This window comes from Musa acuminata, chromosome BXJ3-1, assembly GCF_036884655.1.
Source record: "Musa acuminata AAA Group cultivar baxijiao chromosome BXJ3-1, Cavendish_Baxijiao_AAA, whole genome shotgun sequence".
In the NCBI taxonomy this organism is placed as follows: domain Eukaryota; kingdom Viridiplantae; phylum Streptophyta; class Magnoliopsida; order Zingiberales; family Musaceae; genus Musa; species Musa acuminata.
This window is the reverse complement of record NC_088349.1, coordinates 13,235,258-13,255,974: the sequence shown is the minus strand read 5'-3', so window position 1 is coordinate 13,255,974 and position 20,717 is coordinate 13,235,258. Positions and strand designations below refer to the sequence as shown.

Below are 20,717 nucleotides of genomic sequence, written 5' to 3'. Positions count from 1 at the left end.
TAGCTGGTTTTGCCTAAGTCGTGCGGCACCCTTACGTGTCCGTCCGCAAAGGTCAGCCTCCCCGAAGCCTCCCATGTCCTTTAGGACCCACAAAAGAGAGAACGGGTTAGAGGAAACGTCTCATTCGGGATCCACAAGCAAACATCTCCAAAAAACACTTTATAGACAATGCAAATTACAAACAGACTTTACAAGCTCTGAACCGTTGCACAACAAAAGGTAAAATGATCCATTATAGACCAAGTTAAAATGAAACTAATAAGCCTTCGGCTGTCCCTCTACATGCTAGTTAAAGTATGAACATACCAAAAGACACGGACATACATAAGCATTACATCAAACATCCTGTTTAGAAGCTTGTCCGTGACATTCTCCCCCACTTATTCCTTCGACGTCCTCATTGAAGCCTTTGCTGACACTGCAACTCCTCGCCTTTGCTGAGTCTTCAATCTTCTGCTCCAGCTACAATGCGCCTCTTGGCTCCTAGCTGCTCTCCGCTGCTATTTTTTAGTATTCGATCCTTTGATCCGCTATGCTACTTCAACTCGCCAATGACTCTGACTCTAGTGTGGGGTTGGCTGAGTTGTGTTGATCCCTGTTAGTTCCTGCGGATCCTCCAGATGAAGGAAAAGACCATCCTTACTGTGCCAGTCTCTCAAATGCCTCATGCTGCTTGAACTGGGTGGATGCTTGTTGGAGCTTTAATGAGCATCGCCTCGCAAACTTCTGAAGTTTTGGGTCCTTCACAAAATTTGCTCATTGACTCTTCTTTCACTTAGTTGTCACATCCAAGTAGGTTCGCATCACTTCCACTTTCGATTGGCATTTCGTTGGGAAATGAAGCAGACAATCTACTCTTAGTAACACTGATCACCGTTGGTGAGGATTTGACAACTATGGTCTTCCATTATCCTCAAAGGGTCTTTGAACATATGCAGAGCTCCTCTACTGGATAGATAAGAGAATTGGGGTACTCGGTTTCGCCCATTCTCTTAAGAGTTGAGAAGGCAAAGGTTACTTGACTTCGCCCGCCTCCTCGAGGTTGTACTCCATGCATCGAGCTAGTTACTGGCCTTTGCCTGCTCTTTGCTCACACTTCTGGAGCACTTGAAGTGTTTGCACTCCTTGCGCTAAGTTAGCTACTGTGATTCACCTTCTCAATGCCATCGGACTTCTGGAATGCAGGAAGTTTTCACCCCAACTTGGAGTAATTCTCTAATAGATGTGGTCGCCTCTGGGATTGTACCATCTTCTCCATCAACCCTACTGCCTACTCCCCTGAGTAGCGAAGGTACAGTACCGCGTACTGCCTGCTTCGTTCCTTGGTCGTGCACTCTTGCATGACCCGAAGTCCTTCACTTTCGGCTATCTTGATGAGAAGCTCATTGACACCGGTCTTATAAAGTTCCTCGGCCTCTGCCCTTTAGCCTTGTCTCGGTACTTGGAGATTGCCTCTGCATGCTCCACCTCCTCGGCCCCTTTCACGACCAAGCGCTCTCCCTCCATGAGAGCAAGGGATCAATGACTTTCACGGAAGTCCCACCTCTGTGGTACCATGGCGCTGCCATGCCCATGGCCCTACTATCCATTGCCTCGCATATGCATCCCTTTTCTTCACGATCAATAAATATGTCTTCGTGGCAGTCCTCTGAGTCCACCTCCATTCTAACTGATGCTTGATTTTGGGTAGCTAAGTCCCTCCGGACTCATCGTCGCTTCCTCGCCCTTTTCGATCCCCTGCTTCAACACCTCTGTGTTCTCCAAGCAGCTCCCTTTGGTCGATGGAAAGACAGACTGCAACTCCCATGCATGGCCTTTGCCATTACGTTGTAGGGTTTGCACCGATTATGTTCTTCTTAGCTTCCTTGGTAGCAACGTTCGTTTACTCGACCTTGTCCTTTGACTTGCCGGGCTCTCTTAAGCGAATATGAGCTCTAGAGCAGTCCAACTCTCCAGCTACTTCGATCATACCTCTGCATGATCAAGTCTCTCCCATGGGGCTCACTGGTACTTGCATTCGAACTTTTCCCTTGGTGGAACACATCCCCCATATGTTGATGACCATGGTTTTCATCCGATGCAAAATTTGATGCACACCTGGAAGACCCGCCTCTGCGGTACCATGGCCTTCACTCCTTGAATCCATAGCCCTTCTTGCCGTCGTGTTGTTCATCGAAGTGGATCTTCCAGTAGCTCCCAATCATACCTCCGTATGATCTAGTCCCTCACCGGACTAGATTGTGTGTATCGCATTGCCACGAACTGTTCCACCACGATCCGCTGCACCATGTCGCCTCCTGGTGACATCTCTATTGCATTCTGATCCTTGTGGGAAGGACTCGAATTGTGAACCCTCCATGTGTGGCCTCTGCCAATACATCGCAGGGTCTCTTCCACCTTCGATTTTGTTCGCTCCTTTGGCAATCGACCTTCATCCACCTACTCTTGGGTCACATCTAGATGAAGCACCACTCTAGGACAGTCCGTCGCCTAGTAGCTCCCGAAGTCCCCCGACTTAGCTGCAATTAGTGCACTATTGTCTGGATCCTGGGCCTCTGCCCCTACCAGCACAATCTCTGCTGCGCACCGCTTCCTTCATGGTAACTTGAATGGCAACACTGTGGCATATTCTTCAAGAGTACCCACATCTGAGTCCTCTTGCCCCGTGCTAAGGCCTTCTGAACCCAATTTTGCCTCCGCAAATTGAGTCGCCTTAGTTCCTCCATCAAATGTTTCTCCGAGATAAGGTGCATGTGCCCAGAATCTCCTTTCGTCTTTGGCACCATGTAAGATGAGTCCACTCCATCAGAATGAAGGACCCATGGAACAACATGATTCTACTCTTGCCTCTGCAAGAGTTCATGTCCTTGACCTCTATCTAAGGAAAGAAATGTGCCTCCGCTCCATGTTCCAACTTCTATGCTAGCTCCCTTCATGCGGCTTGGGTACTTCGCCAAGTTACACCCAAGTTGCTCCGCTCCTCGTTTTTTGCATTGAGTCAATGGTGGCCCTCGCGCCCACCATTCCACGGGTCAGCCCTCCCTTGAGTCCAATCTCCATATCGACTCAAGTGTGCCTTCATTTGTGTTGCTTTGGGACGATCCCCCACTTGATCTCGCAATGCATCCACCAATGCATTCTCTCAAGCGAGATCATGCGACGACTCCTCACCGCTTGCTCGGTCCATTGAGCTTCGTGGAGTTGTTGTTTGTTGAGGTATGACTCCTCACCGCTTGCTCGGTCCCATATGATTCTCCCTCTGGAGAGCCGGGACTTAACCCTCCTGGATAACTGTCCCATTGGAGCAATATCTCTCTTCGTTTCAAAGACCACCATCCCCTTGGACTACTCCGATCTGCTGAACAAACTATGCATTGTTCTGCCTCCTGCAAACACACTTGCTAGATTGTGACTCCACGTCAATACAGCCCCCGCTGCACCACTCAAGGCCTAGCAACATGTTGAACTCGTTGCACACTTCAACCTCCTACGGACGTATCCTTCACATGCCGAAGAGAAAGTTTCAATGCTCCATGGCACCGAGTTTCGGTCGCCTTGGGATGGCCACGAACATTCCATCGTCCAAATACAAGCCCATGCATGAGTATCGAATTCTTTGAGTTAGCAATTCCCCTCACCTCTGTGAGTTTTGCACAACTCTTTCGGTCGCTGAGCAACTCATTCCACCTTGAATGGTCTCATCCTTTACCAAGCGCCTCGCTTGCCTTGAGCACCATCAAGTATGGTTGTCAACGTTGAGCCATGGCTCAAACTCAGCCATCCCAACCTTTGTTCGATCCACATTCTTCCAAGCTTGTATGTTCTCATGGTGCCTCTTGCGCGAAGGGTTGGCCATTCCTCTGAATGCCAATCTCAGATGCCCGCTCCTCCGAGCGACTCCTTTTCCCTACATCTCCATGCCTGTTTTCTCCCAAACGGTCGCGCGTGTGCTGACTGCCCTCAACGCAGCCTCGCTAGGTCCCCCACGTTTTGCATGCTAAGTGTTTCTATGAGTGCTTGTCCTGCTCTGATACCATCTGTCACGGACTTAGCTGGTTTTACCTAAGTCGTGCGGCACCCTTGCGTGTCCGTCCGCAAAGGTCAGCCTCCCTGAAGCCTCCCATGTCCCTTAGGACCCACAAAAGAGAGAACGGGTTAGAGGAAACGCCTCATTCAGGATCCACAAGCAAACATCTCCGAAAAACACTTTATAGACAATGCAAATTACAAACAGACTTTACAAGCTTTGAATCGTTGTACAACAAAGGGTCAAATGGTCCATTATAGACCGAGCTAAAATGGGACTAATAAGCCTTCGGTTGTCCCTCTACATGCTAGTTAAAGTATAAACATATCAAAAAACATGGACATACATAAGCATTACATCAAACATCATATTTAGAAGTTTGTCCATGACACCTAGGTGGTCGACTGCAGGCACGTTAGTGCCAACGAAAAGCTTTGGAGTCGATGTGGCAGACCATGTCAGTACAACGCCATCTCGAGAAGAGCATAATGACACCACTCAGGTACGATGACACCCCATAAAAGTCGGGACGATGCCACTCGGGTATGATGACATCCAGCAAAGAGTGGAACGGCGCTGCTCGAGTGTGACGGCAGCACCACTCGGGTAAGATGTCATCCCCGCAAAGAACGAAATGGTGTCGCTCGAGTACCCCTCCGCCCCGTAGAGGCAGGGACAGCTCCGCTCGGGTGCGACGCCGCGCAAGATAACTTGTGTTAGCGTAAAAGGTATGGGTGCACCGCTTAAGAGGGCGACGACCATTAAGAGGCTGGTGATAGCCAACCCCTGCAGGCGGGCATAAAAGCCCATCACTTGGCCAACATGGAGGAGACTTTTTGACTCAAACATTATACTCTCACTCAACCAAGAGAAAACTAACTTAAACATCGAAGGGGTCGAGTTGGAAATTTTCCCGCCCGACCTTGACTTGTGTGCAGGAGCTCAATGGTAGAAAAGCTAGCCACCCACCAAGAAAAAAAAGGTGACCCTCAGGAGACAAGGTTTCAACCCGACCTGACGCCCGAGTGGAGACAGGGAAGACCCTACGCATCGAGGACTCCGAGACAAAGTCCTACACCAAACAAGGGATGGCCGACACCTGAGACCCGAGCGCATATGGAATTGACCCCAATCGTGCTAACTCCCCGGCCACGATGCAAGGAGACTCTATCACCTCCGGTGACTAAATCAGTGAAGAGCCCTTAAGAGATATGATCTTCTTATATCAAGATGCATTCGAGGTTCCCAACAAACTATGCAAATATACAATGTCTAGTATATATTACCTCTCAGGTATGCACCGTTCGAGCTTAAGAAAGATAAAATTATAGTTTTCTATGGGATATATAATAGAAATATTTAATTTTTGAAGGGCATAAATGTCAAAGTTGATTTAAGGACATAGATTAGAAATTTTTATTTTCGAGGGGTAAAAATATTCTTTAAAAAAATCAAATTCTCATGTCGTCATCGTCCCATCCCACTACACCTACGTCTTGTTGATGGTGCACTAGCCATTCGTGGCCTACGTCTTGCTCGTGGTTGCATGGCTCTTCACATGCGACTTATCAACGATCTCATCATCGTCATGGCCACATGTGATTGTGTGCCGACTAGCAACCACATAGTCATCATGGCACCACCCACCCAATGTTTACGAGTATGTCATGCAATCGCTGAGTATCGCGACCTTGTACGTCTAGTTGACATCGACCGCAGCCAACAAATGTCGCAACGACATTGCTGTAGTTGCCCTAAGCAACGGTAATGCTACAACCGCAACAAGCTACGACAGTCACCCTAGTTGTCGCAGGCAGCGATGTTACTACCTGCAACAACTGTAGTCATATTCTCTTCTCTTTTTATCTTTTACAAAATTACTATGAGCGATGGATTAGAAACAAAAAAGAGATGAAAGAAACTCTCAATAATTAATTATTTTATTCTTAGGAGGTCTTGTACTTTAGACGAGAGCAAAGAGTACAAAATATATAAATAAGATTTTTATCATAATTGAACTTCTTTTATATTAGCCGATAGTCATAATCAAAATCTAATCATGATGAGGATAGTAATTATGATAAGACTCTGCTGACGTCAGATGACGCCTCACGCAACAGCACCTGGTCAATGCAGACCGGAACGGCGACCGAGGCGCATTAACACCCTGCTCAAGCTCAATTCTTCACGCCACGCCAACACAAAGTCAGACGCTAGCAGCCTGCCCCCTGCAAGCGGGCAGTTCAGGAAGCAGTAAGCTTCCCTATAAATACCCTCTCGTTCATAAGAGAGAGGGAAGGCAGATACACAAAAACGCTTCTCCTCCTGAAACCCCCTCCACATCCTCTAACTTGATCGTCGGAGGGGTCGGGCCGAGCAACCCGACCCGACCTTTGTCCAGGTGCGAAGCCGAAGGTCTCCACCGGACGCGCAGGCGAGGAGTTCCTGCTCGGAGGAGACGGCTACACCGTCCCGATCGAACGTCGCACTCGGCCGCCTCAACCGGCTCGAGGGACACCCCAGGGAGATCCCCGTTGTCCGGACCCGAACTGAGCGGCATCGGCCCCGAGACCACGGCTCAAGGTTGTTTACACTAACAAATCATATCTATAATATATCTACATAATATAATAAAGCCTCTAACGAATGAGCTGTGAATTTACTGAGATAGGTCCCATCACATCATCAGCTAAAGACCCATGGTGTGGGATTAGAAAGGATCACGACGAACTATGCAACTTCAATATATGTGTTTTCTAAAGTATATATTGTATGCGTAGGCAAATGACAGAGTGAACCGATCGCACTAACATGATCATTAGCATCGTTGATTTTGTCATTGCTTTGACAATGGAAGGTATGCGCTTGGCTTTGTCAATGTGCAGAGTGGAGATGCACGTTATTCACTTACTTCAGTAATAAAAAATAACTAATTGGCTATCTCGTGTGGATGTCAGTCTCAAATGGGCAATAGCTGTTTGGGCTTTTCGTAACCTTCACTCATTTGATTTAGACAACACTGATTAGTTTAGCCAATTTGAACTCTTATTGAGCTTTTGCATAACCAAAATTTTATTTTTTTTTCGTTTTTTTTATGTTTAGCTATTCCATTATTCTCGCCGTAAAAAAAACTAAGGACTCGCAAACTCTCATGATTTTATTGTGACAAGCACATGCATTTTGCTTCATAAATATTAAGTTTAAGATTTAATAAGATCATCATTCATCTTTGTATAGTTGTTGATTTGCATGGTTTGTTTGAATTGGTTGTTGATAGGTTTTGTAACTCCTTAGCCCATGGCTGTCCCACTTTTTGTTCTTCCTTGGAGGCTAGTAACGACTCTTCGTTTTTATTTCAGTTTTTGCTAATTAATATAGTTTTTTCTCTTTTTTCAAAAAATATATATTTTTATTTATGTAGGCCTTGAGAAATTTTTCATCATATTATGCCTTTTATTATATCATCCCGTTATTCAAGTTAATTTCTTTCGATGGAAGGAATTAAATATTAAAAAAATAATAAAAAATTATGATTAAAAAAATCAGAAGGGGTCTTAAATAAGAAAAAAGGGGGGAACAATTGACATACATAATATGCCTTCGAAGTATGTATATTCTTAAAAAAAATATCATTGGGCACGTATAACTTCCAAAAGTTTAAGCTATATAATATATTTTAACTCCATCATCACCGATCATAAGCAAGGAAGGATGGGGCATAGCCCCTATGTTCTTGCTCACTATTGACCGCAGGTGAGGAAGGACGAAAGGTGACCCATGTGCCTTAGCCATCGCTTTCAAGCCCTCCTTGTTGTTGGTCTTAAATGCAAAAGGAGGGTGGGCGAGCACACACATAGAGGTGACTAGGAGCACCACGAGCAATGGACGACTATTCGAGGTGGAGGCATGGCTAGGCGCACAAGCCAACCAATGCATAGAGGCAAAGGCAAACAAGGGTTCGCGGCCTCCCATCCTATCATCATCCTTGGTAAAGGGGAGGGGATGTAAGGCACCAGGATGGAGGTGACAATGAGTTCGATAAAAGCGGGGGTAAAATAATCTTTTTACTCAATAAGAGATGCTCTATAGGAATCTTTAAAAGTTGGGTCGGTTTGTGAGAATTTTAAAAAACTAGAGCTTCTTCTATATATTAAAATATCTAACATTTGCCCTAGTTAGCCCAATGGACGATGCCACTAACTCAGTTGTGGTCACTGGCTCACCCACCACTAGCACTCATCATCGTTCCCCCACCCAACATAGTATTGACATCCTAAGAGTACTCGAAACCTATCAAACCATATCCGAGAGAGCACTTCGCTCCATAACCATGAAATTTAGTATACCACACCATGACTCTATCATGCCTAAATTAGAGACTTGGTCGATAAATTTGATGAAGGATTCCTTGTGAATCCAACTATGGTAGATGGACCAACGTTTAGAGGAGATGTGATAAAAATTTCAACAATCCAGAAGGGAAGCGTTGGTTTATCCCACATCGAGTCGGTCATCATTCACCCAGAAAATTCAGGGAGAATCGATTCCAACAATCTTCCACCACGTCGTTAGAGGCATTCGATGGCAATGCTAACCCAATGGAGCACATTATAACTTTCCATGCCTAAATATTCCTGTATGACACTTTGGATGCCTTGATGTGTCACACATTCTCGACTATATTAAGAGGCATAGCACGAGAATAATACTTATATCTGAAGCCGCTCTCCATCAGTTTCACTGATAAAATCCAAGGCGTGGTAGATGCCCATCCGTCACTCATGATACAGACCTTCATGACGAGGCTCAAGTCATCTCATCTTTTCTCGTTATTAGTGGAGAGGTTATCAGCAACGGTACTAGAGGTACTTCCAAGAGTCAATCAATGTATTACCATCGAGATAATAATCTCTAGTAAGTGTAAGGAGTCAACTACACAAGAGGTCGAAGCAAGAGCAACTATAATCCACCCCGACCCTGAGATCATCACAACGGAAGAAGAACGAACGACTTGAGTTACCTCGCCCATGGTCTGAGCTAACCCCCTTAAATATGCTTAGAACTAAAATTTTTCTATAGATAAAATAAAAGAGACTCTTAAAAGATCCTCACTCGATGAATACTTCATTGGAAAAAAGAGATTGGTCCAAATATTATTGGTTCTATCTGAATTATGCCCACGACACAAAGGAATATTGAGACTTGAAAAAGGATATTGAAAAATTCATACATCAGAGATACCTTGGGTGATTCATCCTAAAGCATCGAGAACCCTCACCTCGACCTCAAGAGTCGATAGAGAGATAGATTAATAATTTCTATAAGGATGATAAATGCTAGAGTGAAGTGGTCATGATCAACACAAGTAATTTTATCAATATCTTCTACTTTGTTATTTTCTAAAAACTTGAGCTTTTGAATAGTGACCTTATTCTCGAGCTTTCAAATAGTGATCTTATTCCAATGACCTCTTTGGCGATAAAATGGTTTTAGGTGATGAAAAGAATGTGGTAAGAACCATGATCGAAAGTTTGGATGCAATTCGGGTTCTCCTAGAAAGCATGTGGTGCACGAATATTCGGAAAGGAAAAGAAGGGAGCGGGGGAAGCGCTCTTAGTCCCACATCGCCAATTATCTTAGATATTTAAATTTCAGTATTTATGTTTGATATTAATTTTATGTAAACTATCATCCGTGAACGTAGCATCATCAGTAAATAAAACATATCAAAGATGTTTATTCTACATATGATTAGTAAGCTCAAAAATTGAACTTAAACCTTGATACTATATTAATTTCAAATCCACAGGATTTATTTTATATAGTTCTAATATCAATAATTACATTATCCAAAATACTTTTCATAATTTATAAAAAAACATTACTAATGGGCTTTTACGTGCCATCATATTTGATTTTTTACTAAGATGCATTTTTTTTATTTTGATCAAATTATTTTTAATAAAATACTAGAAAGATAGTAATTATTCTTTCACTTTTGGGGAATTGAATCAGGTCACATCGATTCAACTAAACTCTAACTATTTAATTGATTTAGTTAAATATTAGATTATCCTTTGATTTTTTTTAATTATCCTCATCTCCTCTACCTTCATCACTCCTCTGCTTCCTTCCCATCTTTATTGGCTTTCTCCTCGTCACCCTCCCTTTGACTTCCTCCTCCTTCCCTTCCTCATCCTCCTCTCACTCCACCTCCTCTCCTCTTCCTTAACTTCCTTCTCCTCCGGATACCAAATATATTATCATCTTAATCTAATAATTCTGAAGAAGTTTAAAAAAATTGATGAAAATTCAATGAGTTAGACTTCAGCATCCACTCAACCCAAAAATATATATGTAAAAAAATTATTCACTCTAAATTCATAAAAAAAAATAAAAAAAATATACTAAATAATTTAAAATCATGTGTTTGTAGTTCTAGAGAAATTTGAATTGGTTTGATGAAAATACATTGGTTATATTTACGTTATACTTGGGTTATACTCGTTCAAGTTTGATGCGATTCAATTTAAATCGATCCAAGTCAGTATGACCCAAACTATGATTGTCAGAGCCTTATCAATTTTTTTTAAAAAAAATATCCCTCAATAGAAACCAATTTTATGGAGGTGTTATCTTATGGAAGCTAAATACTATGGGCTTTTTGGTAAATTATCAAATACTCTTTGAATGGAAATCTAATATAGGTAGGGGAAATGATAGGCTGGATTCCTTCCTTCCAACTAAACTCTTTCACTAAAGAAACTCGTAACCCGACTTCATGGGAGAGCTTGGGTACTCCCGGTAAGCTTTTGCACTAGAAGTTGGCTTTTGTTAGTGTAAATAATCTTAAGCTATGGCCTTGGGGTCGACGCAGCTTGATTCGTGTTCGAATGATAGGGGATCTTATTCGGCGCCCCTCTGGGTTGCCAAGGCGATTGGTCGTGCTAATCGGGTCGCGTCGGAGCTCGTCGGGCTTCTCCGGGGGATGGAGGTTCCTCGCTTAGGTGTTCGGGGGAAGGAGCTCCGTCTTCATCCCTGCACACAGGTCGAGTCGAGAGAGCTCGACCTGACCTCTCCGACGATCAAGTTAGTGGATAGTCGCAGGGGGTTTTTACCTCTCTTTTTTTTTCCTCTCGTTTAGGACGCGAGGGTATTTATAGGGAAGCTTACTGTTTCCTGATGTGCCCGCTTGCAAAGGGCAGACTCGTACTCCTGGTAGCGTTTGATACTGGTGTTGGCGTGGCGTGCACGACCGGGCTTGCGTAGGATGTGGCGTGCCCCGGTCGTCGTCCTATCTGCGTTGACCAGGTGCTGTCAGGTTAACAGAGGTGCGAGGCGTCATCTGGGGTAGCTGACGCCGCCCGGGTCTTATCGCCATTATTACCCTCATCAGCTCTCAAGAGACAGTGTAACAATCTCTTCTCGAGCTCCTATCAAAGCTACTATATAAACATCCATCCCCGCCTGCTATAGCCCTAACCAGCTGGATTGGTTGAGTAAGGAACGATGGAGCTAAATCACACTTCTTTGATAAGAGCATAGGATCGTGACAAGATAGGAGAGGCACTTTTCAAACAGGAATAAAAAATCTAACTATACTAGAGAATCAGAGGTAGCTGAACTAGCATAAGAAGCCTGATAAGTAGAATCAGCAGTTCCAGTTTCAATTCATTATTCTTTTTCTTTGTTTTCCTCGGTGCAAGAAAAGATGATATTGGGTAGCCTCAAACTAGACCACTAGAATAACTAAAAGATGTAGTACAAATTAATAGATAGACGCAGATTAGTTTATATTCATGGTAGTAATAGATAGGATGACTTTCAGCCAAGTTCTTAGGTGGAATCAACAATAAAAGTGGAATCCCTTGTTGTTGTTGAATTTTTTGGTTAAGACGTAAGTCAAAGATATGAGATATGAATTCTGAAGACTCAGACAAGATACCAAAGTCAATCAGTGTAATCGTGGATATATCGGTGCATTGAGAGTTTTTACTTTCTAACATTCTTATAAGATATGCGAGTCAGAGAGATAAAGTAATTAGATCATTCGTTTCAATATCGGGTGCTTGTGGAAAGAGAAATTAATGAGTTGTTAACTGAAGATCAATATTTTTATAAGATCAATATAATTAGTGAATATGTTATTTTTAAAAATTCACCTTAACAAATCTCTTGAACATTTTTTTTTTAAAAGATAAAAAAAAATCATATGTAAATCCTTATAGTTTTATATTTTTATGCTTATTTTCATTAATTATATTAATAACTAAATAACTTATATTATTCATCTTTCATGTGTAAAATTAAATTAGTTTATAGAAATTATTGCTTCACATCTTATTAAATCTTAAATAATTCTGCACCAAACTTTCATAGTCATTACACTATCTTACATATTTTTCATAATATCAAATATAATTAATGAATATATATTTTTAATTTCGAAATGCATTGTATTAAATTCTAGGAGCCCTATCATCATCTTTTTCTAAAAAAAATCAACAAAAGGAATACACATTCCATTCATATTATTCATCTTTCATGCATAAAATTAAATTAATTATTAAAAATAATTATGTAACATCTCGTTACATTTAAAATCACTTTTTCCCAAATTTTAATAACGTAACCCATAATCTCAATCCATTTATAATTAAAAAAATTGATTATTTTTTTATCATCAATCTCATGCTTAGTTTCTTTTATTCCCACATATTCTAATTTTTTTAAAATAAATATATTTTATGAAGGGTAAATTTTTGGGAAAAATCCATAAGTTAGAGAACTTCTAATAGTGTCTCACTTGTAAAAGTTTTTATAGAAGCATAAAAAGATTATTTTACGATTATCTTGGTTTGATCCACTGTTGCCTTCATCGGACTCGTTGCTAGCCGTAGAGGGCACTGGGGTTCGACGAGACTCAGTATACCTTCGTTTTTAGATGGGTCCGACGTATGGGGCCACCGGCCAGGCTGAGGAGTAACACGGGGGTTAGACGAAGGACGGTAGTTGTTGAAGTGCTGTCGGAGGAATTCTCAATTTTAAGATTAATCCGTTCTTTTATTAATTAATTTAAAATAAAAAATATTTAAGGCGATAAGGTAGGTTAAAAGAGATACCGTCGGACTCGGTCTCCGTCAAGCCGCTTTCGATTCCTCTCTCTCTCTCTCTCTCGTCTCCCGTCTTTCAACGGATCACCACTAACCAACCAGATCCGTTTCCGCTTCGTTCTCTCTTCTCTGATGGTCGACTCTCTCCTCCAATCCCCATCACTCTTCTCCATTGCTTCCCTCTGCCATCCCATTCCTCGTCGTCACCTACTCATTCCTCTGAGTCCGTGGCCGGTCCAGGATGCATGACAACAGCCGGTCTCTCCTCCTGAACCGGACTGGAAGCTTCCGGGCCGAGACGCTGGGCCAGACCGCCCTCTTCGTCGTCGGCAACCTCTGCTTCGCCCTCTTCGTCGTCGGCGTCCTCGCCTTCACTATCATCGCCGCCACCTACCGCGCGGACGATACCCTCCTCCTGCCCCCCTCCTCTTCTGCCTCCTCCGCCAAGCTCACCGCATTCCTCACCTCATCTACCAACGCCACCTTCCGTCCCGACGACGCCCCCCTCCGCACCGGCGAGGACTTCCTCAACTCCTCCACCTCCTCCGCCTCCCCCGATGATGCCGCCGTCATCCACCTCGCCGATCTCCCCAACTCCAACAGTTCTTCCTCCGCCGCATCTGGCGGTACTGACTGCGACGCCGCCGCCCCCATCAACTGCGCCGATCCGGATGTCTTCCACCTGATGATGCGCGCCACCATCGAGTCATTCCGCGACGTCCACTTCTATCGCTTCGGCAAGCCGGTGCGCGGCGGCGACGGTGGCGGTTCCTGCGACATGGCCTGGCGGTTCCACCCCAAGGACGCCAAGCGGGCCGGCTTCTACAAGGACTACCGCCGGTTCGAGATCGCACGGTCCCCCAGCTGCACCTATTCCATCGTCAAGATCGGCGACTACCACACCGGCGTGAATGCCCGCAAGAAGAAGAAGCAGCGGAAGGGCGACCACTACGCCACTGGCGAATTTGTGTCGAAGAAGACCCCTTCCTCCTCATCTCGGGCCTCGGACGTGCTAGTCGTTCCCGTGGTCGGCGAGGCCGTGAACGACACCCTTCCGGTGGTCGAGTCCGAGAGCAAGTTCAGCAGTAGCAGGTACCTGATCTACTGTGGCGGTGGCGACCGGTGCAAGAGCATGAACCATTACCTGTGGAGCTTCCTCTGCGCCCTCGGTGAAGCCCAGTACCTGAATCGGACCATCGTCATGGATCTCACCGTATGCCTCTCCTCCAAGTATTCGACCACGAACCAGGACGAGGAGGGGAAGGACTTCAGATTCTACTTCGATTTCGAACACTTGAGGGACTCCGCCTCCGTGCTCGACCAGCGCCAATTCTGGAACGATTGGGCCTTGTGGCAGAAGAAGGACAGGCTAAGCCTCCACCTCGTCGAGGACTTCCGTGTCACGCCGATGAAGCTCACCAAGGTGAAGGACACTCTGATCATGCGCAAGTTCGGGGCCGTGGAGCCGGACAACTACTGGTACAGGGTCTGCGAGGGGGAGACGGAGTCGGTGATCCAGCGGCCGTGGCACCTCCTCTGGAAATCCCGCCGCTTGATGGATATAGTCTCTGGCATTGCCTCAAGATTGAACTGGGATTTCGATTCAGTCCACGTCGTGAGGGGGGAGAAGGCTAGGAACACCAAGCTCTGGCCTAACTTGGCCGCGGACACCTCGCCGGAGGCCTTGCTGTCGACCCTCAGGGACAAGATCGAGGATCGAAGGCACCTGTACATCGCCACCGAGGAGTCTGATACCTCCTTCTTTGATCCCCTGAAGGAGAAGTATACTACTCATTTTCTGGACGATTTCAAAGACTTGTGGGACAAGAACAGCGAGTGGTATGACGAGACAAAGAAGCTCAACAATGGGATTCCGGTGGAGTTCGACGGCTACATGAGGGGGGAGGTTGACACGGAGGTGTTCTTGAGGGCTAAGAAGCAGCTGGAGACCTTCAATGATCTCACCGGTGATTGCAAGGATGGGGGCAATACTTGTCGCTCAACTTCCTGAATGGTTTGCGGGATCAGATGATGTGTTCCCATGTTAGCTGATTCAAATTTGTAAGCTCAAGGTACGTTACATCTCATCGTATGTTAGGTTATGCCATGCCTTTGGTACTGGTTAGCTTTAGTTTGTCTCCAAAATGTTGTGCATCAAGATCACATTTTTTTGTTCAACTTTTGTTGAGATCTTGAAGAGTTTTGCATTTTTGCTTGATTTGTTGTTAGTCCCAAAGGACATTAGATCTCATAATCAAAATGTTCTGCATCAAAATCACAGCTTTCTTTCAATGAAATTCATTGAGTTCTTATCACACACAGAATCATAAAGCTCTTGTGTGCTTCTGATTAGGATGCATTAATAGGATGAACCACTTGCATGTAGTAACTTAATCATCCACTTTAGTGATGGCTTGCTTTTGTAGTCATCAAGATCACATTTTTTTGTTCAACTTTTGTTGAGATCTCTAAGAGTTTTGCAATTTTTGCTTGATTTGTTGTGTCTCAAAGTACATTAGATCTCATCATCATAATGTTCTGCATCGAGATCACAGCTTTCTTTCAGTGCAGATTCATTGAGTTCTTATCACACGCAGAATGATAAAGCTTGTGTGCTTCTGATTAGGATGCATTAATAGGACGAACCACTTGCATGTAGTAACTTAATCATCCACTTCAGGGATGGCTTGTTTTAGTAGTCACTTCACCATCTGGTAAATTTCAATCTTGTATAAACTCCCATGGAACATCAGGCACTTTCATTTGTGTGATTAGTAGGCATGCTTCCTCTTATTACTATCAATAGATCTTGAATGCATTATCTGGAAGTATGTTGAATGGTTTTGACATGATAAAAATGCCTTAACATACACCCTTCAATAAAACCAATGGTTTTGAGCAATTTGGATCGACTTAGGCTATGCGGCACGCTTGCAGCATAGGTGATTGCAAAGGATCAGCCGTTCCAATAACCTCTTATAGCCCAATAAGGACCTGCACAGAAAGAAATTGGTTAGTGATGAACAAATGTCGCTCTATCAAGCATGAATATCGAGATCACATAAGTAGACCAAAACAGAAACACTTTATTGGCACTACAAGTCTAGACAACTTGATAACCTTTGGGTGGTCGCCGGACAAGGGATCTGGGGTTCATTCATGGCATGTGTCACATGCGTCACAGCCTTATGTACGCCTGCAACTTGAGTTGTGTGATTGAGAGTTCTTGTTATTTGGCTGTTAAACACCAATTCGGATTCTTTGCTTGCTCTCTCTGTATCTCCATGATTTGTGATATGGATAGTAATTACGATAAGACTAGGCTGACGTCAATCGATGCCTCACGCCTCGATCAGCGTGACTATACTCAGTCAATCGAACCGGAACATTGGCCGAGGTGCATTAACGCCTACTCAGGCTTGGTTCTTCACGCCATGCCAACCCCCATGTCAGACGCTATCAGCCTGCCTCCTGCAGGTGGGCACGTCAAGTAACACCAAACTCCCCTATAAATACCCTTGCATCCTAAACGAAAAGGGGAGGACACAAGGGCAAGACACTCTAAAACACTTCTTCTTCCGAAACCCCCTCCACATCTTCCTCTAACTTGATCGTCAGAGAGGTCGGGTCGAGCTTCCCGACCCGACCTTTGTGCAGGTGCGAAGCCGAGGGTCCCCGCTGGACGCGCGGACGAGGAGCCCCTGCCCGGAGGAGACGGCGAACCCGTCCCGATCGGACCGTCGCACCGGACCAACCCCGCGGGCTCGAGGCACGCCCCGAGAGATCCCCATCGTCCGGACCCGAACCGAGCCACGTTGGCCTCGAGGCCACGACTCCCAGGTTGTTTACACCAACATTTTGGCGCTAGAAGGAGGGCCCGGAATGTCGGGTGATCACCCGACCGGCTCAGATGAGCCCACGGCTGAGAGGTCACATCCGACCGAAGCCTCGGGGGGACATCCCCTACACGGAGACCATCGTGACGAACGCCCCGCCACGACCTCCGAACGATATTAGCGAATATTCAATGACCCGGGCTTGTCGTCGCCCGACGGCGCTTCAGCCGACTCAATGCCCCACTCGGGATGAAAATGGTGCAAACCATTATCCGGCTCGTTTCGCATCCGGCGCACCCGCCCGTGATCAAACCACTACGCAAGGCGCCCGTTCGGGCCCACATGACACTACCAGAGCCCCCCACTTCGCCTCAGGTCCGACCGGCCCCACTCGGGAATCTAGTGATGACAAACCCGAGCGGCCGCCCGGAACCCGAGGTACTCTCTTCGGACTCCCTGCGGGCCCAGTTGCGCTTCGTCAGTCAGCGACTCGACGAGGTGCAGGAAGAGGTTCGCAGGTCCAAGGGAGAGCTCGGGGAGGACGCACACCGAGGGTCTCCCTTCTCACTCGAGATACGGGATCTGACAGTCCCCCCGGACTTCCAACTCCCCTCTCTGGATGCTTACCATGGCTCCACTGACCCAGCAGACCATGTAGCTGCTTTTTGCGCCCAAATGGCGCTATACGGAACCTCTGATGCCTTGATGTGCAGAGCGTTTCCTATCACTCTAAGAGGACCAGCCCACACGTGGTATAACGGCTTGAAGATCGGAACGATTGCTTCCTTCGGCCAGCTCGCCAAGGACTTCGAGCTCCACTTCGTAGCCTGTGCACGACCAAAGCCCTCCGCGATACTGCTCCTCGGACTCAAACAAAGGGAGGATGAGCCCCTCTCACATTTTGTGGATCGCTTTGCAACGCAAATCCGGGGCTTGCCGGACACTCACCCCTCTCTGTTAGTGTAGGTGTTTGTGATAGGCCTGCGACCTTCCAGATTCCTCTGGTCCCTCGCGGAGCGACCTCCCACTACGGTGCCAGAGATGCTCCAGCGGGCTAACCGATACATCGCAGCGGAGGCCTGGGCGGTCGAGAGGAGAATGGACGACCTTCGACCCCGGGCTCCATAAGAGAGGCCAAGCACCCGCGGTCGCTACTTGATGTAGTCCTCATGAAAAAAAATCTAAGCTCTGCCTCAGTCTCTTCTGAGCGAAGGTTTAGTATCTACTTGACCCCCTCTCGGCTCGTGGTTGGCCCCGACTTAAACCCTTCTGAATCTAAACGGCTCGGTCGTAGACTACCCGAGCCCACCTCAGCGCGGCTTGCCCGCCTGAGTCATATCCCTCGGCCCGAGCCACGTCCCTCGGCCATAGATTGCTGGGCCCACCTCAGCGCGGCTTGCCCGCCTGAGTCGTGTCCCTCGGCCCAAGCCATGTCCCTCGGCCATAGATGTCGAGCCCACCTCAACGCGGCTTGCTCGCCTGAGTCGTGTCCCTCGGCCCGAGCCACATCCCTCAGTCATGGACTACCCGAGTCCACCTCAGGGCGGCTTGCCCGCCTAAGTCATCCTTCGGCCTTTGCCAGACCCCTCGGCCACAGATTGCCGAGCCCACCTCAGGGCGGCTTGCCCGCTTAAGTCGTGTCTCTCGGCCCGAGCCACGCCCCTCGGCCACAGATTGCCGAGCCCACCTTAGGGCGGCTTGCCCGCCTGAGTCGAGTCTCTCGACCCAAGCCACATCCCTCGGTCGTAGACTGTCGAGCTCCCCTTAGGGCGACATGATGCCCGAGACCACGCCTGCGCGGTCTGCCCGCCTGCGTCGTGCTACTCAGCCGCATGACGCTCGAGACCACACCTACGCGGTCTACCCGCCTGCGTCGTGCTCCTCGGTCGCATGATGCCCGAGACCACACCTGCGCGACTTGCCCGCCTGCGTCGTGCTCCTCGGCCCCATGCTCCCCAAGACACACCTGCGCGGCCAGCCCGCCTGCGTCGTGCTCCTCAACTCCATGTTCCCGAGACACACCTGCGCGGCCTGCCCGCCTGCGTCGTGCTCCTCGACCCCATGCTCCTCGAGACACACCTGCGCAGCCAGCCCGCCTGCGTCGTGCTCCTCGGTTCTATGCTCCCCGAGACACACCTGCGCGGCCAGCCCGTCTGCGTCGTGCTCCTTGACCCCATGCTCCCCGAGACACACCTATGCGGCCAGCCCGCCTGCGTCGTGCCTTGACCCCATGCTCCCCGAGACACACCTGTGCGGCCAGCTCGCCTGCGTCGTGCTCCTCGGCCCCTTGACCCGAGACCCACTTGCGTGGCTAGCCCGCCTGCGTCGTGCTCCTCGGTTCCATGCTCCCCGAGACCGCGCCTGTGCGGCTAGCCCGTTTGAAAGCTAAAGCCATGCCTCGGACTCCCGTTACAACGTCCGACGCATAGCTTCTTTCTGGGGGGGAATATGATATGGATAGTAATTACAATAAGACTGGGCTGACGTTAGCCGACGCCTCACACCTCGATCAGTGCGACTGCACTCGGTCAACCGAACCAGAACACTAGACGAGGCGCATTAACGCCTACTCAGGCTTGGTTCTTCACGCCACGCCAACCCCCATGTCAGACGCTATCAGCCTGCCTCCTGCAGGTGGGCACGTCAAGTAACACCAAACTCCCCTATAAATACCCTTGCATCCTAAAAGGAAAGGGGAGGACACAAGGGCGAGACACTCTAAAATACTTCTTCTTCCGAAACCCCCTCCACATCTTCCTCTAATTTGATCATCGGAGGGGTCGGGTCGAGCTTCCCGACCCGACCTTTGTGCAGGTGCGAAGCCGAGGGTCATCGTCGGACGCGCGGACGAGGAGCCCCTGCCCGGAGGAGACGACGAACCCGTCCCGATCGGACCATCGCACCGGACCGACCCCACGGGCTCGAGGCATGCCCCGAGAGATCCCCATCGTCCGGACCTGAACCGAGCCGCGTCGGCCTCGAGGCCACGGCTCCCAGGTTGTTTACACCAACAATCTGTTCATGAAATATTTCAAGGAAACAAGCCTTAGGCAAAACTGGCATTTCCTTTCTAGCTCAATGTTTTTTGCATTTAGCTTTGATGCCAGATTAGCTTCAGTAATACTATTCATTGAAGGTGAGTTAAATTCTAGTGACTTGCGTTTTTCATCACTATGGCTACAGAAATAGCTTTGTCATCTCCCATGAAGTACTGGAACTCTTAGCTGCTTTACATATCCACACATTGGACTCTTACATTTATTACGATTCAGGTCATTCTGCTCCTAAGTATACTTGTATAAGATTCGGTCAAAATTATGCATGATTGGATAGAAACCCACTTTTCTCCTTGCTTGCAATTAGATGTTTTATACACTACAGTTGACTCATAAGCCTGTAATTAGATGTGATTTAGATCTTTTTTGTGGATTACCAGAGTATTTGCTTCAGATGAGTAAGAATCACTAGAACTTCATATTTTCTAGTTTAAGAGGAGATTGTTTTTACCTTCTTAACAATACTCTTCTTTTTTTTCGCTTTGTTGAAATTTTATTTTATTTTTTGTTTTACAAAAGTATTGTAGTTTTTAAACCTTGTTTAATGATATGTCAGATGGGCATGCAACAACTGACAATGTTTATGTTATTTTTTATGTTATCCTTTAGTTTAGCAAATAATGAACTAAGGGAGCTAATCAGAATATGATCTTCTGAATGATGATTGACATCATATTTAAATTCT

General features: G+C 46.7%; 1 protein-coding gene across 1 annotated transcript; it reads left to right on the top strand.

Annotated features, from left to right (window-relative positions):
* The first annotated feature begins 13,172 nt into the window (after positions 1-13,172).
* On the top strand, positions 13,173-20,301 carry LOC135628476 (uncharacterized). The gene is made up of 2 exons (XM_065135144.1): positions 13,173-15,212; positions 20,160-20,301. The coding sequence occupies exon 1, from the start codon at positions 13,382-13,384 to the stop codon at positions 15,149-15,151; it is 1,770 nt and encodes a 589-aa protein (XP_064991216.1). The 5' UTR covers positions 13,173-13,381; the 3' UTR covers positions 15,152-15,212; positions 20,160-20,301.
* Positions 20,302-20,717: the final 416 nt, after the last annotated feature.